The 21460-nt window shown below is 35.4% G+C and overlaps 2 protein-coding genes across 3 annotated transcripts; one reads left to right on the forward strand and one right to left on the reverse strand.

Annotated features, from left to right (window-relative positions):
- Positions 1-222: 222 nt before the first annotated feature.
- Positions 223-11518, forward strand: LOC107763452 (uncharacterized). Its single transcript, XM_016581938.2, has 18 exons — positions 223-640; positions 1716-1785; positions 2083-2712; positions 2813-3004; positions 3121-3234; positions 4330-4388; positions 4624-4690; positions 4844-4895; positions 5006-5098; positions 5282-5365; positions 5503-5927; positions 7819-7880; positions 8703-8772; positions 9478-9558; positions 9655-9756; positions 9966-10090; positions 10337-10457; positions 11158-11518. Exons 1-18 carry the CDS (start codon positions 579-581, stop codon positions 11206-11208), a joined length of 2460 nt encoding a protein of 819 aa, XP_016437424.1. The 5' UTR covers positions 223-578; the 3' UTR covers positions 11209-11518.
- A 745-nt stretch (positions 11519-12263) lies between these two features.
- LOC107763453 (protein TONNEAU 1a-like) lies at positions 12264-19188 on the reverse strand. 2 transcript variants are annotated; one of them, XR_001643023.2, is made up of 8 exons: positions 18967-19188; positions 18183-18315; positions 15696-15784; positions 15470-15592; positions 15141-15271; positions 15033-15058; positions 14777-14929; positions 12264-12453 (listed from the first exon to the last, which is right to left on the reverse strand). XR_001643023.2 is itself a non-coding variant. In XM_016581939.2 (8 exons), exons 1-8 carry the CDS (start codon positions 19051-19053, stop codon positions 12408-12410), a joined length of 792 nt encoding a protein of 263 aa, XP_016437425.1. In that variant the 5' UTR covers positions 19054-19188; the 3' UTR covers positions 12264-12407. The 2 variants fall into 2 exon arrangements, 1 of the variants encoding a protein (XP_016437425.1); XM_016581939.2 differs by having other exon boundaries at positions 14777-14933.
- Positions 19189-21460: the final 2272 nt, after the last annotated feature.

The raw sequence follows: 21460 nt of genomic DNA on the forward strand, positions 1-21460 counted from the left end.
AACGAATTCGAATTAATGGGGTTGCAATACGAACACTAATAACGGGCGTAAAACAAATAAATAGGAGTGCTACATAGTATATTCTACGTAAAATAAAGAGAGAAAAAGGAAAAGAGTTAGATTCTTACTTTCGGTAAAAAGTCTCCTACTTTCGAAATGATAAAATTTTGGTCCCCTCGGCCTCATCGATAAATAGAAAAAGTAAAGAAAATTTTGGGAGTTTGGACAAAAGACATGGGCCAGCCACTGGCCCTGTAATTTTTACCTGATCCAAAGCACACTTCCCCTGAAATCTCTCAACACTGAAATCTTTCCTCCTTTTCCTCACTTTCACTCATAAAATTCACTCTGACGCTAAACTCGCTCTTCCATGTGAATGCCACGTGTCCTCCCTCATACATTGAGTAGAGTGCTAGTCACCGACTTAACTATATGAAACTGCATTTTGAAGTGTTTAACTTAATCTTTGAAAAAATGGAAGAAAAAGCCTTGAAATTTATTTGAAAGTCAGAAATAGGAAAGAAATTCAAATCAGAATCAACGGATTTTGGCCAAGTGTTTGATACTGTTTACCGACAATGAAGGCGAGTGCAGAAACAGCTGTGTTGAATCCTTGCATCATTTCAATCGACCACAAGAGGTACTATCTATTCTCTGCCTTCCACGTGTCCCTTTCACATTGTATTCTATTTTGTGAACTATTCCTCTCTGTTTGATTCTAGATTATATACTTCGCCGAAAAAATAATATAGAAAATAGATGATATTAAGTGCTCTAGTATTCAGATGAACTTATTTCGATTTTTACATGATTAGTAAGATTCTACTCACTGTTTTGATATGATTTAGTTCCAAGTGAGTATATTGGTAAGTACGGTTAAGATTTGAGGTGTTGAGTAGCTATTAAAAACTGAGCTTTTTGTCGAAAACTTGTTTTCTAATGTAATCAGTGATTTTCGTAGCTGACAGCTGGTAAACAATGAAAAAAGTAGAGTGGATAGAGTTATTGGATGGATGCTATGTATAAGGTTGAATAGTCGAGAGGTGTGCACGAGGAAAAATAAAAGCAAAAGTAGAGCAGTAAAGAGATGTGCTTCGAACTTGGTTTGCATTTCTTGATGGTTAGAATGGCTCTTCACATTTTTTCCCGTTAATGCACTTAATTTGTGACTCATCTAGGCCACATTGGGAGTGTAGTGCATTTGACAAGTAACTGCGTTTTAACATGAACGAATATCTTTAAGTATTTGGTAAATGCTTAGAAGTTTCTTTAATTTGTACCAGAAGTTCCGCCATAATTACATTTGGCAAAAGCTCAAGCTTGGAATTTATGGAACTGCTTCAAGGCCTAAAGTTTGTCCTTCAATTCAAAAATAATTTGCTCCACCGTCAAATCAAAGCATAAATTTTTTGTATGAGGTCATATGTAAATATTAAACACTAAAAATGCTTTACAAAGTAATTATACTGAACTCTTGGTGAAATGTTATTTGAAATTTTTCAAAGTGTTTCTTTTAAACATACTGCTTTAATAGGCAGTTACTGTGTTCAATTAGCTCAGGTTGTCTTATTTTGATTTTTATAATGCTCAGTCATGCAGAAGAAATATCTAAATTAATGTGGTTTCTGGAAACTTCTGCTCATAAAGATTTTGTTTTAGTAAAACTTTCTCCTTAAAAGTTTTTGACTAATACATATAAGTACTAACATGGACAGGGATGCTTATGGGTTCTCTGTGCGGCCTCAGCATGTACAAAGATATCATGAATATGCAAATATCTACAAGGTATTATCTTCTCATGATTACAGGTTTACTAATTAGTATCCTGTTTATTGGTGAGGAAGTTTGTGTAAAGAAGAGAGAAGGAACAGAAGAAAGAGGAGCATTAAACTAGAAGAATTTCCGTCTAATTAGTTAGTTACATAAGAAGCATCAAAAACCAGCTGTATCACGTTGAGAACAGCTTCCTTCTATTGTACTTCTACCAAATTTCTCAGCAACCATTCCCATGTAGAAACTTTTCTTTGATTGTCTTAATTTAAATACTTTCTCTGATTGTGTCAACTGTTTCGTTGTTTTAAGGAAGAAGAGGAAGAGAGGTCGGATAGGTGGACAGACTTTTTGGAACGGCAGGCAGAGCCTGCTCAGTTGGCCATAAATGGGGTGTCTGCAGACGGCAACTCCGGCAAGCCTGGTACTGAATCATCCATGCAGGATGCAAGCTCCTTTTTGCAGAATGCAGATGAAACCAATAACCAAACTGATGAAAAGCATCGTTCTGAGGGTCATCTTGAAGGTGCAAGAAAGAAGGATGATACAATAACCTCAGTTGAGAGGAAAACTCATCAGGCCCAAATATGGTCGGAGATTAGACCAACTCTACGTGCCATTGAGGATATAATGAGCATTCGTGTAAAAAAGATGGAAACTTTGGCCAAAAACGAGCAAGACCGTGGTCTGCAGGAGCATCTTCCTGCAATTGAAGAGGCTAGAGCCACAAAAGGAGAATCTGAAGAGGACTCGGACGACGAGTTTTATGATTTAGCAAGATCAGAATCTTTCGACAGATCTGAACTGGATTCCATGCAAGATGTTCCTCTAAATGAAAATAATAGCCATTTGGCTACTAAGGATCATGAGTCTTTACCTCCTTGGAAAGAAGAATTGGAGTGTCTTGTTCATGGTGGAGTACCCATGGCTCTCAGGGGAGAGGTTAGATAGAATGCTCAAACTTTTCTTATGCTGTTGCTCTTTAAGTCATCTGAGTTCATGCATTAGCTTTATTTATGTAATGCTGATACTTGAATCACAGCTTTGGCAAGCCTTTGTGGGCATGAAGGCACGCCGAGTGGAGACCTATTACCAGGATTTGCTTGCTTTAGGCACTAAATCTGGTAATGATGCAGAGTGTAAAAATATTGTACCAAAGAGTAATGGAAGTTGTGTGGACCCAAGCATAGATACTGTATGTCTTCCTGAAAAATGGAGAGGGCAAATTGAAAAGGTCATTGAGCATGCTACTTATCAATTCCTTTTTCAGTACCGTCTACATGAAGGCAGATTGAAAAGGTCATTGAACATCCATTTTGGCTTCAATCTTGTCTTGTATCTTTCATGCAGGATCTACCACGAACATTTCCTGGACATCCTGCTCTAGATGAGGATGGAAGAAATGCTTTAAGACGTTTACTTACTGCCTATGCTCGGCATAATCCCTTTGTTGGCTATTGCCAGGTAATTCCGTTGTTGGCGATCTCTTACTTTCTTTTCTTTTGGGGGGAGTGGGGGAATAATTATGTCTGCTTTGATGTTTGACATTTGGATTGACCATGTGGCTGTAGGAATTGGCAAATCAAACATCATGAACTGGTTATCGATTTAATTTTGGCGTTTGTTGTGCTTATTTAGAGAGCTAGAAATAACTAGTGCGAAGTTTTTGTTCAAAATATGTTTTGAGAGGACGTAATATAGTTGCTGAAGTTTGAAATACCGCCCAAAGCATCCTTTGTCTTCAGTTGCTAGATTACAGCTTCCAACTTTTGATTGAAATTTATGTATTACAGTGTTGTTTATGTATTTCTTTGAAATCTGCTTGCAAAGTTGTCTGCAATCATTTAAGCAAAATTAAAATGTGTTTAGAAAGCACCATATAAAAAGTGTTTTTACAGTGTTACTGTATAAATTTTCAAATGACAGCCGCCCCCAATTGGAGTTTCTGAGAGTTAGTAATAGTTGTAGCCTGAAAGAAATGCTTTCCACATTCTTTTGAATGCCTATTATTATCTAACACGGTACCAAAAGATCATATAAGAAAGTTTTGAAAACTTTTTTTCAAAATATTTCGGATGAGCAAGATAGAATGAAGATATATAAAGGGGCAAATTTTTCAAAATTGGAGATAAGGAAAAGATGAAATTTAGGATGAGCGAATGATAAAATTTGCTACATAGTTCTAAATTCCTCTTTTTTCCATTCACGTGCAATTTAAATGGTTAAGCCACAAATTTTTATTTTTCAGCTTCAGGTTCTCCATCAAGTACTTCTCTATTATTTGATTTCTGTTGGTCATAAGAAGTGTTGTAGACACGGTTTTCTTTCTTCAGTGTCAAAATGTCTAATATTTCGTTGAATTTCGTTATTTGGGAATTTTACCAAGTTGTTTTTTAATCCTCTATTGCTTCTGAAAATGATTGTAAACATGGTGATATATTTCCAGTTCTGTATGAAGGTGTTGATTCTTTCAACTTGTGGTTCACCCGTCTGGTCACTACGCAAGTCTTCTTTTCGTTCTAAGTTACATTGCTCAGTTTTGCTCATCTAATAATGCAGGCCATGAATTTTTTTGCTGGTTTGCTATTGCTTCTGATGCCTGAGGAAAACGCCTTTTGGTATGTTTTGAACTTTATCTACATCTTGTTCTTCCAGATGGATATGTCTTCATTTATGTTCTAAAATAAAGTTGCTGCTATTGGTTTATTTGAAATTGCAATTCAGAGTTGGAACAGCTTTAGTCTTCTTTAATACCTTGCACTTTAAGAGTTAGTTTGGTCTGAAGTGCTAAATGTGTGTCTGTATATTTGGTCAGTCTGGCTTAGTTAAATAAATATGTTGTTAAACTTACAGGACTTTAGTGGGGATTCTAGATGACTATTTTGATGGCTATTACTCAGAAGAGATGCTAGAGTCTCAGGTAACAAACAAGTTTTGCTTCTACTAGCTGTAGTTCACTATTTCATCTGCTAACAATTACTTTTCCCCTTCATTTGTTTGACACGAATAAATTGCATTGTGAGAAATATGAAGATATCAACAGTTTTTTATTTGCTACATTGTCTCTTATCAGGTTGACCAACTTGTTCTTGAGGTGTTGGTGCGGGAGAAATTTCCGAAGTTGGGTATATCTCTTGTTCCCACTTCTTTAATTCAAGCTCCTTCTCCAGATCTTTACTGATTATATTGCTTCCCATATGTTTTGACTTCCTTCCCCATTGATGCATCTGCGCAGTTAATCATCTTGATTACCTGGGAGTGCAGGTAGCATGGGTTACTGGACCATGGTTCCTCTCCATATTTATGAACATGCTTCCATGGGAAAGTGGTCAGTTGTTTTTATCTCATCTTGAAATGTCTGATCTGTAGTATGGCTGATACTACATATTTAATTAGGTTTTAAGTTGACGAGATATTAAATTTGACGTCAATTGTCTTAAGCTTATTTTTGGCGCTTGGATTGTCTTACTGGTTGTTTGCTTCCTTTCTCATGAAATTTTCTTGGTTTTAGTCCTTAGGGTCTGGGATGTAATTCTGTTTGAAGGAAATCGAGTGATGTTATTCCGTACTGCACTCGCTTTGATGGAGCTTTATGGTAATTTTTTTAAATTCATGAGAGCTGGAAAGTTTCTAAACATTGTGTTAATGCAAGTTCTTTTCTTCCTTGCCATTGTCGTTCAATTCTCTTGTTTGTGCAGCTCAAAAGTGATATACATATTTGGTCTTGTTCAGGACCTGCATTAGTTACCACAAAAGATGCAGGGGATGCAATTACCCTGCTGCAGTCACTTGCTGGATCCACATTTGATAGCAGTCAATTGGTGCTGACAGCCTGCATGGGCTATCAAAATGTGAATGAAGCTCGATTAGAAGAACTAAGAAACAAGCATCGACCATCTGTGAAGGCTGCGGTTGAAGAAAGGTCCAAAGGACTTCAAGATTGGAGGAATTGTCAGGGTTTATCTTCTAAACTGTGCGGTTTTAAGCATGATCCTGGATCTATAGTTGTCGGAACCACTGAAGCAGATCAGAAAGCTTATGAACTGACAAATAGTGATGCATCTCAGGCAGATACTGGATCTGCTAATGTGGATGAACTTTACACGAGCCTTAATGGTGATGTGGAAATAGCTTCTGCGCCGGATCTCCAAGAGCAGGTAATTTTCTTCCTATGTTATGATCCCATACATATTCTTTCTTTGAAGTCTGTCTTTTTAACTTGCACCCCTCCTGATCATCTTTTATTAATCCTGGTTTACCAGCTTTATCTTCTTGCCGCTTAAATGGGGACTCCAGAATTGATTTCATATGATTATCCGAAATAGCAGAATGTACTGAAATTAGTTTTCTTTCCAGCACAATAGTGTTATTCGTATGGAAATGTGCTTATAAACTGAAACTTGGGTCTATATAAAAAGAGTGAAACTTGGATGGTCATTAATAAAGTAAGGATTGAGTAGTAAGATACTTCTCTCTTTAAGTAAATTTTGTCTGCTTCAAAATGGCTTGGAAGGGAATTGCCTGATAAAGCAGAATTGAAAAGGAGAATGGATAAAACGGGGTGCATAAGTTTTAGTTAATGGGGATATATGCGACTCTTTTTACTTAAAAGTGATCTAGCTTACTAATGTGTAACTAGCTTGCAACACCTCGGTTCCAAGCCTGATGTGGTAAAAATCAATGTTGTTTCTTCTTTTTGAGGATTAGAGGCTGCAGGGGAAGTTTTTTGTTGCAGTTTTATAGCTAAACAATCCCGAGAATTAGGGAAAATACAGAACAAGTAGGAAAAGGAGACAGATTGGGGGTTTCCGTTAAGGGGTAAGGTTTTGTGATGTTCATCGAGAAAGTGAGTTGGTCTCGTGTCCCACTTTCTTTTTATGCGCACAGATAGTTAAAGAAGGCAGTAGAAGTAACTTCTCAAAGATAAGTGTTAAATAAAATATGACCATCAATTTTGTCCAGAACTGTGAAATTAGGTATAGGCTGGTCACATATCTGACTTTTTTGTCCAAATTGTTTGGGTTTTGGAGAAAAGTTACAGTCTACAACATAAAGGCCAAAAAATCCTTAAAGTAATCAAGCTCCATATAATGATCCCTACATTATTATTCACCCTATAAACAATCCATGCATTATAATTCCAGGCATAACTGGTCCATGAACCAAATGACCCTTTTAAGTATTTCTCTTGGGAGTCAGTTACTTTACCTGGAGGGCCTCAATCAGCCTTGTAATAGGATGAGACAATAAACGCCATATAACTCTAATCAGTCTTGTTTACTATGCGAGTGCAATCACATCTTACCTCATCAAAAAAAAAATATATACTATGTGAGTGTAATCATTAACAGATGCCCAATGAATCACTTGTATACCAATCCCATATACGTTTACTCTCAAGTGAATGCTATGTCCACCCTGAAGAATCTTGTGGTACTTAGGTCAATCTACTTAACTAATGAAAGGTGAAATAGTCATTGGCTGGAGTATAGTCTTTTAACTAATGACACTCCAGCATTTTGTTAGGTGATAATTAATGCTCTGCCTTCTCCCGACATAACTTTATTCAAGGTCAAATAGTATTGGCTATACAAAGCAAGAGAATTGCATTGACATCAAACTGGTGACATAATCCAATGTAAGACATGAAGACCCTGCTTGTCAAGAAATTGAAGTGACAGTTCATTTGAGGACATATTTTAGTTGGCTAAGTTAGAAATTTAAGAAAACGCATGTTGTCTAAATTTCTAAAGGTAAAGCACTCACCGGTTTTTCTCCGTCTACTTTCTCCTTTTCATTTTCTTCATTCTTGTTTCCCTCCCCTCCCTATCTCTGTTATCCTTTATTTACCTACTTTCAACTCCAATTACTTCCTTCCTGTCCTTCTTCTGGTTTCATTTTGTTCTGAATATTTAGAAATTTGTGGGAGTAAGTTATCAGTTATTCTGGATATCCTAAAAGTAATATTCCCAATAGCATAACCTATTAGTTCGCAGACAATTCTGACTTACATCTATTTTGCCTACATTACTACATGACCGTTATCAGGTGGTTTGGCTGAAGGCTGAGTTGTCCAAGTTGCTGGAGGAGAAACGATCTGCTGAACTCAGGTGCATATTTTACATGTCCATGCTTCTTTATCTAGTGAGCACAATATTGTGCAGGTTGGCTTTTCTCAAAACTATTCCTGGGAAAGTATGAAGTTCCAGTGTTAGCTCCTTTTCCTTTGTGTTCCGTGTGAATGTACTGATTTTGAAACAGCTAATTATTATACTTTTGGGTAGAATTTCAAAAATTAATGTTTTATGCTACGATCAAGCTGTAAACTATATCTGAAGCCAAATGTTGTTCTTTGGCTGCATCGGCAATGACCTCTTTTTAAGAAAAAGGAGAAAGTAAAAAAAGAACTGACGCCATGTACTCTCCCATTTCTGCCCGTCTAAACCCAGCCTATTATGATTTTCTACCACCTTTTCTCCTTATTCTTGTCCTCCCCCAGCACCATCAAGATTCAGGTATGGAGCAGAGAGACTAAATGATAAGTGGTGGTGCAAATTAAACTATTCAAAATGTAATTAGGTTCAGCTATGGTCTAATGTTTCAAGGACGAGGAAGCTTCTGAAAGGGCAAGTTGATCTCATCCCTGCCAGCCTTTAACTCACTGAAAAAATTACAAAAACTCTATAAAAGAAACGGAAAATCTTGATGTTTGCGGACTGGCAGTTCAATTGTCCATTTAGAGAGCAACCTGTTATACTGTAGAAGGTTTCATTGAAGTTGCATATTTCTCAGTATCTACTCCAAATCTTATTTGAGAGCTTTCAGAATGAAGAACTCTTGTACCTTTTAGTGTGTATAGAAAGCTAAGGGACCTAGACCTCATATTGATAGGGGAATGATATCTTTTTCCTCTTTTTTTTCCTTGTCCACAGAGCTGAGGAGTTGGAAACAGCATTGATGGAGATGGTCAAGCAGGATAACCGGCGGCAGTTGAGCGCAAGGGTATTTGAGAAGCTTCTTTATAAATGAATTATGTCTTTCTTCAGAGTAGGAAGTTATATCCCCAACTCATTTCCTCCCAAACACCCAAAACAAAGGAAAAAGAACAACCGCGCTTCCAGTCCGTTCCTTCCAGCTTGCATTTTGCTGCCTCTCCTATTCATGGAGCAGGTAAAAGCGGAGCCACCTAACCTTCCAGCTTGCATTTAGCTACCTCTCCTATTCATGGAGCAGGTATAAGCGGAGCCACCTAATAATCTAATTAATGTTAGCCCGGATTCCCTGTCTCTTCTAACATGTATAATCTGCTCCTGCTTACATTGATCTATGGGAGAATGGTGGTTTTATAAGTATGCTCTTGCCTTCAGCAGTATCCCAGGTTGAACTTGACTATGAACAATAAATGCAACTTTTCATACCCGAATATACACCTGAACCACATTCTCGATAAATAACACAATGTGCCATGAATTCTTTTGGCTTACTGTGACTATGTGCTTCCACACATCTATTTCAGTAGACTTGAGGAATTTCTAGATGGTTAGCACAATAGACTCCATCACCATTACCTGCTGTGCATTTGATTATTTGTCGTACTCTGCTCCACAAAGTGATGGTTGCTTTTGGCATATATCATCTTCCTTTTCCTGGAAAATTTTGAATTTAACACAATTACATTTGAACATTGGTATTTTCATATGGACTCAGGTTGAGCAATTAGAAAGACAGGTTGCTGAGCTTCGACAGGCACTTGCTGCTAAGCAAGAACAAGAGAATGCCATGCTTCAGGTGACAATTTTCATTACTTGTTTGATGATGTATCGGAACATTATCTCCTAATCCCCCTTTCTTTCAATTTTGGGTTTATTTATTTAATTTTTGTAGGTTTTGATGAGGGTGGAGCAAGAACAGAGGGTAACAGAAGATGCTCGTATATACGCTGAACAAGATGCAGCAGCTCAAAGACATGCCTCTCAAGTGCTACAGGTTTCTTCTTTGATTGAATTTCTTGGTGAAATATTTGGATTTCTAATTCTTTATCTGGGAATTCTTACTCCATCAGATTCTTTGTGTTTCTCTACTCAAGCTTATCTAGTTCATAAGTTCATGCATGATAGGGGAACTTAAATTTGGAAATATGACAGTAGTTGGCTGAAATGTTGAACATCTTGTGTGTCACTGCTGACAACCTGCAGGAAAAGTATGACGAAACCATTGCTTCCCTCGCTGAGATGGAAAAGAGGGTGGTTATGGCAGAAACAATGTTGGAGGCTACCTTGCAGTACCAATCTGGTCAAGATAAAGTACTACCTTCTCCGAGGTATATACCCATGCTTACATGTACTACTTTTGTTGCAGTATTAAACACATTATCATATGCCCTGGTAATCATAGTGTTCTTTACTGACACTATTTCATACTTAGTCATTTCCTTGCCACTGAAACTGCTTCATCAGTTGCCAAAGGACAATAACATGCCTATGTAAAGAGTAATAAGAAAAGTATACTACCTTGTTAATGCAAATCTTGTATTTTCTCTAACATGGAAGAACGCGTTTATTTATAGATCCACACAGCAAGATTCATCTCCTGTAGGGGGCAACCTAGATTCATCACAAGAGATACCTGCTAGAAAGATCAGCTTGCTCTCAAGACCGTTTGGACTTGGCTGGCGTGACAGCAGCAAGGTAAGTCCTGTTCTCCAATTTAGGGATGAAATCAATTGATTGGGTCATCACCTTTCTGGCAGTTATTAGACATCACATGTGCACTTGTAAGATTGCTAGACTCCAGCCGTCATGATTTACCTGGAAAGATGACTAGTTCTATTCACTATATTTCTTAGCCTGTCTAACTTGCTAAATGCTGTGACATTATTGCTGGTATTTCACCATCCACAGATATATTGCAAACTGGACATTTCTACTAACATCAATATCCTTTTCTTTCTTTTTTTACTGAACAAAGATGAATATTTTTTTCAAACATCAATTTCAAGCTTTATGCATTCTATTCTCATGCTTTATTACCCAGCTAGATTATTATGTTAAAAGTAATAACTGAATACTAATATGAAATCGTCCCATATGTTTCCCGCTTTCATGTGTAATTATACATGTCAACACATTTGTGCTTACAAAGTGCCAAAGAAATTCGGATGCAAATCTCCTTTTAAACAAGTGGCTAGAAAGATGCAATAGAATATAACTGCAGGTTACCTTACTGAAAAGTTACATAACTTCAGACTTTCAATAGGTGGTTGAAGTTGTAGTATGGCAGTATGGCTTCTGTCTGAAAAATATATCAGCCTTCTTGTTTCTTTGTTCCTTTAACAGTCAAACCATGGTTGGTTCTAATATCTAGTATAAAAATAATTGAGTGAAACAGGGGAAGCCGGCCGAGGAGGTTAATGACACCAACTCTGTGAATGAGGAATGAACGGCCATCTGTTGGAGGAGAAAGTGCAACAGGCCTAAAGATGCAGATTCATGAGACACCAGATGTGGGATAATGGAGGAATAATCTGTCATCTTTTCTTCCCTTTATCCACTCCCTTGAGGGCATTCGTATAATCTGTTGCTTGTTCATTAAAGGTGACAATAATCGGTAGAATGTAAAGCAAAAGGGACTTTTGATTACTGTATTTGTAAAATCGTTCTCAATTGTATTCTATCTTCAAATGTATAAATCACATTGATGGATACAATACCTTGGGGTAGCAATAAACGGCTGAATAATTATTTTCCTACTAAGGTCTATAATAAATCGACAGTTTCTAGGTTTGTAAGGCAACTAATCCATCTAAAACACGCTTCCTTTGATTAACTAATCATATTTGTGTACACTAAGCTGAAAGTAAAACGAAACAATTAATTGTTCATATTGAGGCCAATATAAAATTGATTCTTTATGATCTTTACCTTTATCACTGATATGTTTCTCTAAAGTTAGAAACTCACTAGATTTTGTCCCATTTGGCGCTTTTTACACATTTGACGCATCAAATACTCGTCCAAAAAACTGTAACACTTAGAAACATTTCTACTCCAAATGGCATGGGAAAAAAAGTTTGACACGAATTAGCAGTCGCGAAGTTAGATTCGAAACCCACGCTACCAGTCCCGGTATTTCGTTAAAGAAGAAGAAAAGAACATCTACCAGTGATTTAAACTAGCAATACTCAAAAAACGGTTACTTTCCAGTTTTCCTACAAGGCAGTAAGCAAGTAGGATTTTACACTTTTTATAAGCCTGCTCAGCAACTGAACTTTTTCTTAGGACTTTCAGTCTCCCTACTGTCAATAAGTCAGACTAAGTGCTACAAATAAAGGTCCATATTAGTTGCTGCAAACAGTAATACCACAGAGAACCAGCTTCTAGTAATCACGCTGGGCATCCAACTCGAGCAACCGTCATATGATAAAAAAAAATCTTATTTCGTGGCTGCTTAGCCACGGGGGGGGGGGGGGGGGATGATAAATTTCAAGGAAAAAAGGAAAGAAAATGAGAAGCTCACACCAATTACTACAAGCAATATAGTATTTAAATCATACACAGCATACATCAGAACATTGCATTTCTAAGTTAGAAGGACATCATCAATTCCCATCTCGGTGATTTGGAGACCACACATCTCATCTATTCTCCCCTGCTATCATCCTCAGACATGTCATCACCTCTGTGCCTGCAATCCAATTCAACACAAGTTGAGATACCACTCCATTTGCTGGACAGCCGCTCAGGAAGTATGACAAACGACGGAGACATGAATAAAAGGAAAAACTAGAGTATGCAATTTTTTCCAAGAAAATCAGCAGCTTATCATCAGTTCTTGGTCATCGTTTATCACTTCGTAACAAAATTTTCTACTCAATCTAATAGCATGGGAGCACTTTTGAAGCATGCAATGTGCTTTTTTCAGATTAATTGGAAATGAAATTTATAATGACGTACAACATGTTCTTAACTATAACAGACCGACATTTTTACCATACGCGCGCACACACACATAGGGTGGAAGAAACTGTGACAAGGGGGAGACACTTAGTAACAAGGGCTAATGCTTTTTATCCCATTCGACCATTGGTATATTGATAGGAACCTTGGTGCAGTCAATAAAAGTGATCTTACAAGCCAAGGTAGAACTTTAAGGTCAACTATGCAATGCCTGACAAATGAAGAGACCTCAACCTTCTTATGGAAAAGGAGTGACAAGGTGAGAAAGTATCAGCAGTGAACTCGAAGGTGGAAAATTAGAGTATGCAAGTTTTACAAGAACTTCAGCAGATTATCTTGGTCGTCGCTCATCACTGTGATAATTGAACAAATTCCCTCTCTGCTCATGTAACAAAAACTTCTACTAGGTCTAACAAAATGGGAGCACTTTTCAAGGCAATGTTTTTTTTTTTGGTGTGTGTGTGTGTTGGGGGTGGGGGGGTTGGGGGGGTTGGGGTGTCACACCTCATTTTTCCAAGGATAAGGAGTTTTTCCAATTTAAGTGACATTATTTGAAATTAGATTAATTTATTTTAATTTTTTAGAGTCGCCACTCGGAATTATTTAATTAACGGTGTTCCGAGTCACCAAATTTGGAATCCCAATTCAAGGAAATTTGACTTTATTTATGGTCTGCGAAACACAGAAGACCGGGCAAGGAATTCTGTTAACCCAGGAGAAAGTGTGAGGCACTCCCGGATTACGTAGTTTTAGCACGGTCGCTTAACAAATTATACTCGGCTTAATTGTCTAATTATTACACATTTAAAAACCTATTGTGCATTTTACCTTTTACCGCTTTTAACTATTTACTTTAATCATTTTTGGTATTTTTATGGAATTTATTTGAACAAGTTACGATGTCGTACACTTGTTGTTTTATACCCATCGTAAATCACCACCCGCAATTTAACCACATGTTTAATTTATTATTATTTGAAGTTCGGGTCAAGTCGCGTGAACGCGCACTTGAATTTTTGATGTACGTATCATAGCTATGCCACGGAAACCGTACCCATAACCATGATAATTTACTTATTAATCGCACCTAAAGCAACTAGCGCATTTGAATTATTTACCTACTTTGAGATCATTGTGAGGCCTTTGAAGTATGAAAATTATTTTGGGAATCAAGTGTACAAGGCCTAAACTCATAAATTACGGATGTTCATAGAGTTAACACCTTTGATTCAATTAACTGTTGGTTTTGTTTCAAATCACTAATTCGTAATTGGGAGTTACAGTGAAATTTACACATTTGAGTCAATATTTCGAACTCTGCTAATGAGACGAAGAAACACGATGCAATTAATCAATCCAACCAATGATTTTAACAAATTCATATGAGAGAAGTCTTTTTCGTTTGTATTATTTTTTTTTCAATGGCAAACAATATAGTAATGAACTGTCAATCTTAAATCCATACAAGCTTCAATTGGGTTAGCACCAAGGTCCAATGACCTGAGGTGTCCTGCATATTAACAGCCTAACAGGTGCTACGTGTAAGAGGTTGAGTAAAGCTATGGACCACATGTTGCTACGCTGTCAGGTTGCACACCAATTATGGAGTACAATTATGAACCTGTTTGGTAATGCCTACATTCCCATCCCACCCCACCCCCGAAAACAGAGGCCACACTGACATCATATTTAAGCTGCTTTTACATTGACATCGTCCCATTCATCATGGAAATGTCTATAAATAAGTAGCATAAGCCCTCCCATCAAAAGAACGAAAAGTAGCATAAAACCTACACCACAATCTGACTCTTCTGAAGCTTAAGCTACATAAATGAATTTCACAATAAGCACATTACTAATACTGCCTTAATAGAAGCGATAAGGTTGCCTTTCTTCTAAAAACTTACCCTCCAAGCCAGATTATTTTGATAAGTTGACGAACCCTCCAAGCCAGATCTTAAAACATATGCATTCTTTGGAACTCATGCCAATAGATAATTACATTAAAATCAAATCTGTAATTAAATCCCACTGAAAGTTTAAAGACTGACCTCCATGAAGAGGTAAGGTTCCAAGCTTTTCTGTCCAATTGAAGGTTTTCTAAGGCAGATGAGGCAAGCATTACATCCTGCGGAAGCTCATCATTTTCGTATCTCCAGTTGTATTCATCTTTCCTATATCCAGATATAGATGAACCTGCCCTTCTGTCTAGAATCTCAACAATATCAGAAATTCATGCATTTATCTGGGAATTAATTACCAACAGGAAAACAAAGGGAAAAAAGAAAGATTAGCTAGACTACTTACCAGATGACTGGGCAGCAGGACTTGGCCTGTGGTGTAAAATGGTCCCAAGTCAAATTTAAATTCAAATGACAAGATAAGAGAAGAAGTGATAATGTTTTATATGTTAACCTTCCCAATGGAGGTAAGCCTCCAGCAACTGAAGATGAAGGTTTCCTAATGTTCCTAGCTTCAGTATTGGAAAGAGATCCAGCATCTGGTGCAGTAAATCTCCTTCCAGCCCCCATTGCTTGAGATAAATTCTGCAAAAAAATAAATTTTAGTAACAATACTTACTATAATTCCTAACCACAAACTTGCATATTGACCCACATTGTACCGGAAACTGTTATTTGCAAATACTATATTTAAAAATAGTTTACACATAACAAAATGTAAACAAAAAAAAATTATCATTTGTCGGACTATATTGACATCTAAACTAAAAGGTTTTACCCAACCTCATATTTCAAGAATCCTTCAAGAACATCCAAAAGCAAGGGAGCGCTATCACCATTCCTGTTAAGATCATATCCATTCTTGCTGCTAAATTCTTTTAGCTCAGATTTCCATGAATCCTTTGGCTACACAATCACATAACGGGTCCTTCATAAGTAGAACAAGATACTGACAAGATTTTGCAAAGAACGGTATATATTCACTCGGGAGAACCCTGTACATGATTACCAAATTACACTCTGGCAAATAAACTTTAAGTGAATGGTTTAATTGAGCCCAATCCAAATATTCACATATAAGTGCAGTTAGTAGCCTTCCTGCACATCAAGAGGGGAAAAACAAAAGTTAATACGAACAAGCAAAGTGATCTACTGTAGGAGGATGTATCAAACTTTAACACTTCTTAGAGCTAAAACACATCAATGTTGATGCATTGATCATTAGACAAACAGAGTGCAATAACAGGTATATTATCATCACAATTAGATTCCGATAAGACATGTCTAGGTACCTTCGGAAAATTCTAAGGTAACAAGAAAAGTTTTTAATTTGAAGGGTATATCCCTCAAAATTTAGTATTTGTAAACTAAGTCGCTTTATGCTTTTTGTAAATCACATGTGAAGAGGCATATCCATGAAACTTAATATCTTTATTCTAGAGAGGATTCTTTCTCTTTAAAGTTAAATTTTCTAGAATTCTTGTCAAAATGAGGACTACTTCCTGCAAAAGAATTTGCATTTAGATAGTTCTATCATATATTAATTTTTGTAATGGAATTGATCTGATGTATGAGAAGCAAAAGCCATTATGTTTCTCCCCTTCATATCTTTATTTTTATTATTTGTATACAAGTAAGGTCTAACCAAAACCTTCCACATTGATAGATTTTAGTTCAAAAAGAAAATCATAATACAATAAATAGTAGGCATGACTAAAAAGGGATAAGGAGGCCATAAAGGAAATAGACATTTCCTAACTCAATCCCAAAAGGTTGCTCATGAGATGAGGATTGTCAAAACAATATAACAAAAATCCATTCCTCAACCAATGTGAGACACTCTAACACCCCCTTGCACTTCCAGGACCCAGCTAGATATTTGGAGCATGGACAATATAATTGGTTGGAAATGCCATTTGAAGAAGAGGAAGAGGTACTGGAAATTATCAAGTCTAGTGCACCTAATAAAGCATATGGACCAGATGGCTTTACTATGGCATTCTATCAAAAGGCATGGAGTAATAAAGAATGACATTCTGGGAGCACTTGAATCTTCCATCAGAATGGGCAGACGATCAGAAGCTGTAATGCCACATTTATTGCTTTAATACCGAAGAAAGAAGGTGTATTAAAATTGAAGGATTTCAGGCCTCTTAGTTTGATTAGTAGCATTTACAATATAGCTGCCAAAGCTCTAGCTGAAAGATTGAAGAAAGTGACCAGCAAATTTTTTGTGGATATCAGAACGCATTCATTCAGGGAAGACAGATAACTGATGCTGCCCTCATAGCCAATGAAGTTTTGGGTTGGGGACGGAAAAAAAAGGAGAAAAAAGGATCCTTTGCAAATTGGATGTAGAAAAGACTTTTGACCATTTAAATTGATCCTTCCTATTGCAGGTACTACAAAAAGATAGGTTTTATAAAATTGGTTTTCAAGTTTATAAAATTCTAAAACCAAAACAAACTTGAAAAGAATAGATTAAAGAGAGAGAGAAAACTTAATGAAGCACAAAGAAGAAATATGCATGCGTGGAAGCAGCAAGCATTGAGGAAAAAGCTCTTGCTTTGTAGTTTACACTTTGCAGACCAAGGGCCAAAGAGTATTTGTTTCTAAACAACAAAGAGAAGGGATTATGAAATTAGAAAAAGCCTTTTGACTTTTGAGTTCTTTTACTTTGAAAATTTACTATGAGTTAACTTCTGAGTATTATCATACTAAAAAGGGGAATTATTAAGCAATTTTGGCTCCAATTTGGAAATGTTATCTAGGCACGCCCCAAATGAACGCCCAAAAAGTTGGGACTTACGCCTAAGCGAATGCCAGGAGGGCTGGGACTTATGTTGCAAGATATTTCTGCCACGCTAGTATGCCTGGGTGCGTTTTTACCCCCCGGGGCTCTCGGCGGGACTCGTTCAGAAAACGCCTTTTAAGATACAAATGCAGAGCTCAAGTACATGCTTAACTTTGCTGATAGATGACACTCTCTAGGACTTTCGCTAAGACTTATTTAATAGAAAGTCTGGAAATTGATTTTGGGGATGGTACTTTGTAGTTTGTTTTAGATATCTTATTTCATCACAGCTTACAAACTAAGTCAGTTTGAAACAGGAAAATAATATCATGCTTCACAAAACAAGGATCCAAAAGCCAAATCATGAATTATTGAAAAAAAGGTGTAGCCATCTGCAAGCAAGATATAGACTTATCATGCGGGAGGTTCACAGCACTAGATCCTAAAACAGATATTCAGATTGAACTCCCAAGTCCTAAAAAGTACTGATGGAGGTTGCGCAACCAAAGGTCAATAGATTGAAACTTTTAACCAGCGGTCTGCTGCAGTACTTAAGAAGAACTCAGCTTTCTGATATATTACTAAAATCAGATAGAATTCTTCTAGACAAGATAAGTATGTTTTACCTTCCATCTTTAATACAAACATTGGCAAGGATTTATAAGCAGAAGAATGACAAAAGGACAAAAACATTAAAATGACCTGAAGGCGAATTATGGAGTTGTTTTGCCTGATCATTGCAGCTACCCAATAGTGCAGGGGCCAAGCCTTCATCCTTCTCAATTACCTTATCCTCCTCTTCAATTGCCTCGAAAACACTCGCTCTAAGTTCGGCCTAAGAAACGTCACACCGTAAAATATGTAAAATTGTAAAATTATCTCATAGGGTATGCAATCTACAACAAAAAAAAAAAAGAATGATCCAACTCAAAGGAAGGGAAGCAAATGTGACATAACAATTAGAGATCATCAGTTTTTAGTTTTTCGCTACAATTCTCAAGCATTAAAAATCCAACCTGGTACACATTCACTTTCAGCCTTTTTCTAACTCTATTTCCTCTTTCTTTTTTCGTACATAAAAAGAATTGTCTCTTGTCATCTTCTTGAGCCGAGCCTATCGGAAACAAACTCTCTATCCCAAGGGTAAGGGTAAGGTCTGTATACACACTATCCTGGGTTGTTGTTGTTGTAGTTGTTGTACATAAAAGAATTAGTGCGATGCGAGTGGAAAAATGAGTTGAATATCTTTCATGAAATTTGATATTTCTATAAGCTGCTGTTACAGTCATTCCAAAAGTTCATAGATAATTCTCACTACCCATGAATTTTATTTTATAAATAAAGAGTCTTGTAAAGCATGGATAGATAACTACCAGATCGGATCCTAGCATCATTTTAGGTCAAGTAAAGGAGAAATTAGAAGAGAATACATTTTTAAAAAAAAAAGGAAAATGCAGAGGAGAAAAAGGGGTAAATAGTAAATTACTCGGATCTTGGCAAGGACGCCTTTCTTCTCTAGGGTTCGAGTGACTAGGGTTTTGAGGTCCATCATTTCTCTTGTGTAATCGTCCATTTCTGAAGATACTGAAATTCTTCTCCACTTTCGGGTTCTACAGTCTGCTAAGAGTAATGTTGCTCTTTTCTAAGGGAAGGCCTATGCGCTTTGCCCCGTCTCTGCCGATTTAAGCCAAATTTTGGTTTGTTTCGACAAAATTGGTTAAAATTGAATCCGCCATGGTTTACATTTTAAGTTTAATAGCCTGTTTGGTAATTTTTATTTTTTTTTGCCTAAAGTATTTTTTTTTTTTAAGCTGAAAGTATTTTTTTAAAAAAATTAAAGGTGTTTGGCCAAACTTTTAAAAGTAAAAAAAAAAATTCTTCCCAAAAGTACTTTTCTGAGTTTAAGAAAAATATATGTAGAATTATTTTTTTTAAAACTTGTCCAAATACTAATTGCCGCTCAAAAGTGATTTTCAAATTAATTAGCCAAATACAAACCATTTTTCATTAAAGTACATTTTTGAAAAACACTTTTAAAAATTTCAAAGTAAGCTGATTTTAGAAACTTGGTCAAACATGCTATAAATTATAAGCACATATATTGTTAACAAATACTCCTTGCGATTCATTTTAATTGTTGTGGTTACTAAAAATAATTGGTCCAAAATACTTATTATTTTAGAAAATTAAGATTAAAATTATTATTTCCTTTTCATTTTGTCTTTAATATTAATTATTCTTGAACGTAAAAAGTATTAATTATATAGCATAAAAAAATTAAATGTGGAGAGTAAATAAGGGTATAACAATCTAAATGCCCTTTTTATTAATAAAAGGAGAGAAATATGACAACTAAAATGGACCGGAGAAAGTAATTTGATTCTATAAATATTTTTCTATTGTATAAAACATAAACTCATATTTTTTACAACAATGGAGAATAGTGTGAAAATCAAACTTTAGAAACTTGAAAGAGAAAGTATAAGTTAATCATATCTCTTTTTTCACTTTATATGACATTATTATTATTTGAGAAGTCAAATAACTTTTTCTTACTACAACTTTTTCATAAATTATTTAAACATTCTTAAAATGTTACCATTTTAAATATATTTTTATGTAGCTTCTTATTATCTACTTTTTATTTTAAGAATTGTGAAATCAATGTCCTAATTAAGAGCGGAAATTAGAAGGTCTGGCCGTGGTATGTTGAACACATTCACTCTTTTCTGAAACAGAGTAAAATTTTGAATGATTAACGTATGCATTAATATTATATTTTAACGTATGAAGAGTCATAATTAGGTAAGTACTTTTAATTTGAGATTTTTAAACTGTAAACATTAGGAAGTTTAAATTCGAGGCTCAACTTTGTAGATTCGTAACTATCAATATAACAAGGGAATGAGTTTGTTTATGATTTGACTCTCATAATATTTGACTCTCCTACATTAAGTTTTGATCTTTGCGATGTGATTCCAGCTAAATTATGTTAATAATTATTCAGAGTTGAAATAATCACAAGATTTATCCTGTTTACGGTTGCTTGTAAGGCTCCAATTGTTATTTTATTTACCAAAGGACCAACAAGAGTTTTTGAATTAAAAGGTGAGTAGATGAAGCATTTTATTACAAAATATATTATGAAATATAAAGAAAGAAAGCGCATTGAGAATAAAATCACCATTTTGACATAACACAGTTATGTTATTAACAAGGGAAAATGATCAAATATACCTTTTTACTTTCGAAAAATATTTAAATATACCCTTCATTAAACTATGAGTTCAAATATACCCATGCCGCTATATTTTGGGTAAATATATCCCTCATTTAAACGGAGTGACACGTGTCATCGTCCTGTTAGTCAATTTTAAATATCTCCTAATTAATTAAAAAGACTCATTACCCATACCCGAAAAGTAATTTTCTAAAGCAATTTTTTTTTGTAAAAACTGGAAAAAACTAAAAAAAACATTTTACTAAAAAATAAAAAAAACGAAAATATTTTTTTCCAGTTTTTACAAACAGAAAAATATTTTCTAAAATAATATTTTTGTAAAAACTAGGAAAAAAAACTAAAAAGCAATTTTCTAAAGCGTGTAAAAACTGGAAAAAACTGAAATTTTTTAAACTAAAAACTGAAAAAAAACGAAAATATTTATTTTTTTCAGTTTTTACAAAAACATTGATTTAGAAAATTGCTTTTCAATTTTTTTTTCCAGTTTTTACAAAAACAATTGCTTTAGAAAATATATTTCAGTTTTTTTTAAAGCAATTTTTTTCTAAAAACTGGAAGTAAAAAATTCAGTTTTTTCCAATTTTTACAAAAACATTGCTTTAGAAAATTACTTTAAATTTTTTTTTTCCAGTTTTTACAAAAATATTGCTTTAGAAAATATTTTTCAGTTTTTTTTTAAAGCAATCTTTTTGTAAAAACTGAAAAAAAATATTTTCGTTTTTTTCAGTTTTTAGTAAAA

This window comes from Nicotiana tabacum, chromosome 23 (genome assembly GCF_000715075.1).
Source record: "Nicotiana tabacum cultivar K326 chromosome 23, ASM71507v2, whole genome shotgun sequence".
In the NCBI taxonomy this organism is placed as follows: Eukaryota; Viridiplantae; Streptophyta; class Magnoliopsida; order Solanales; family Solanaceae; genus Nicotiana; species Nicotiana tabacum.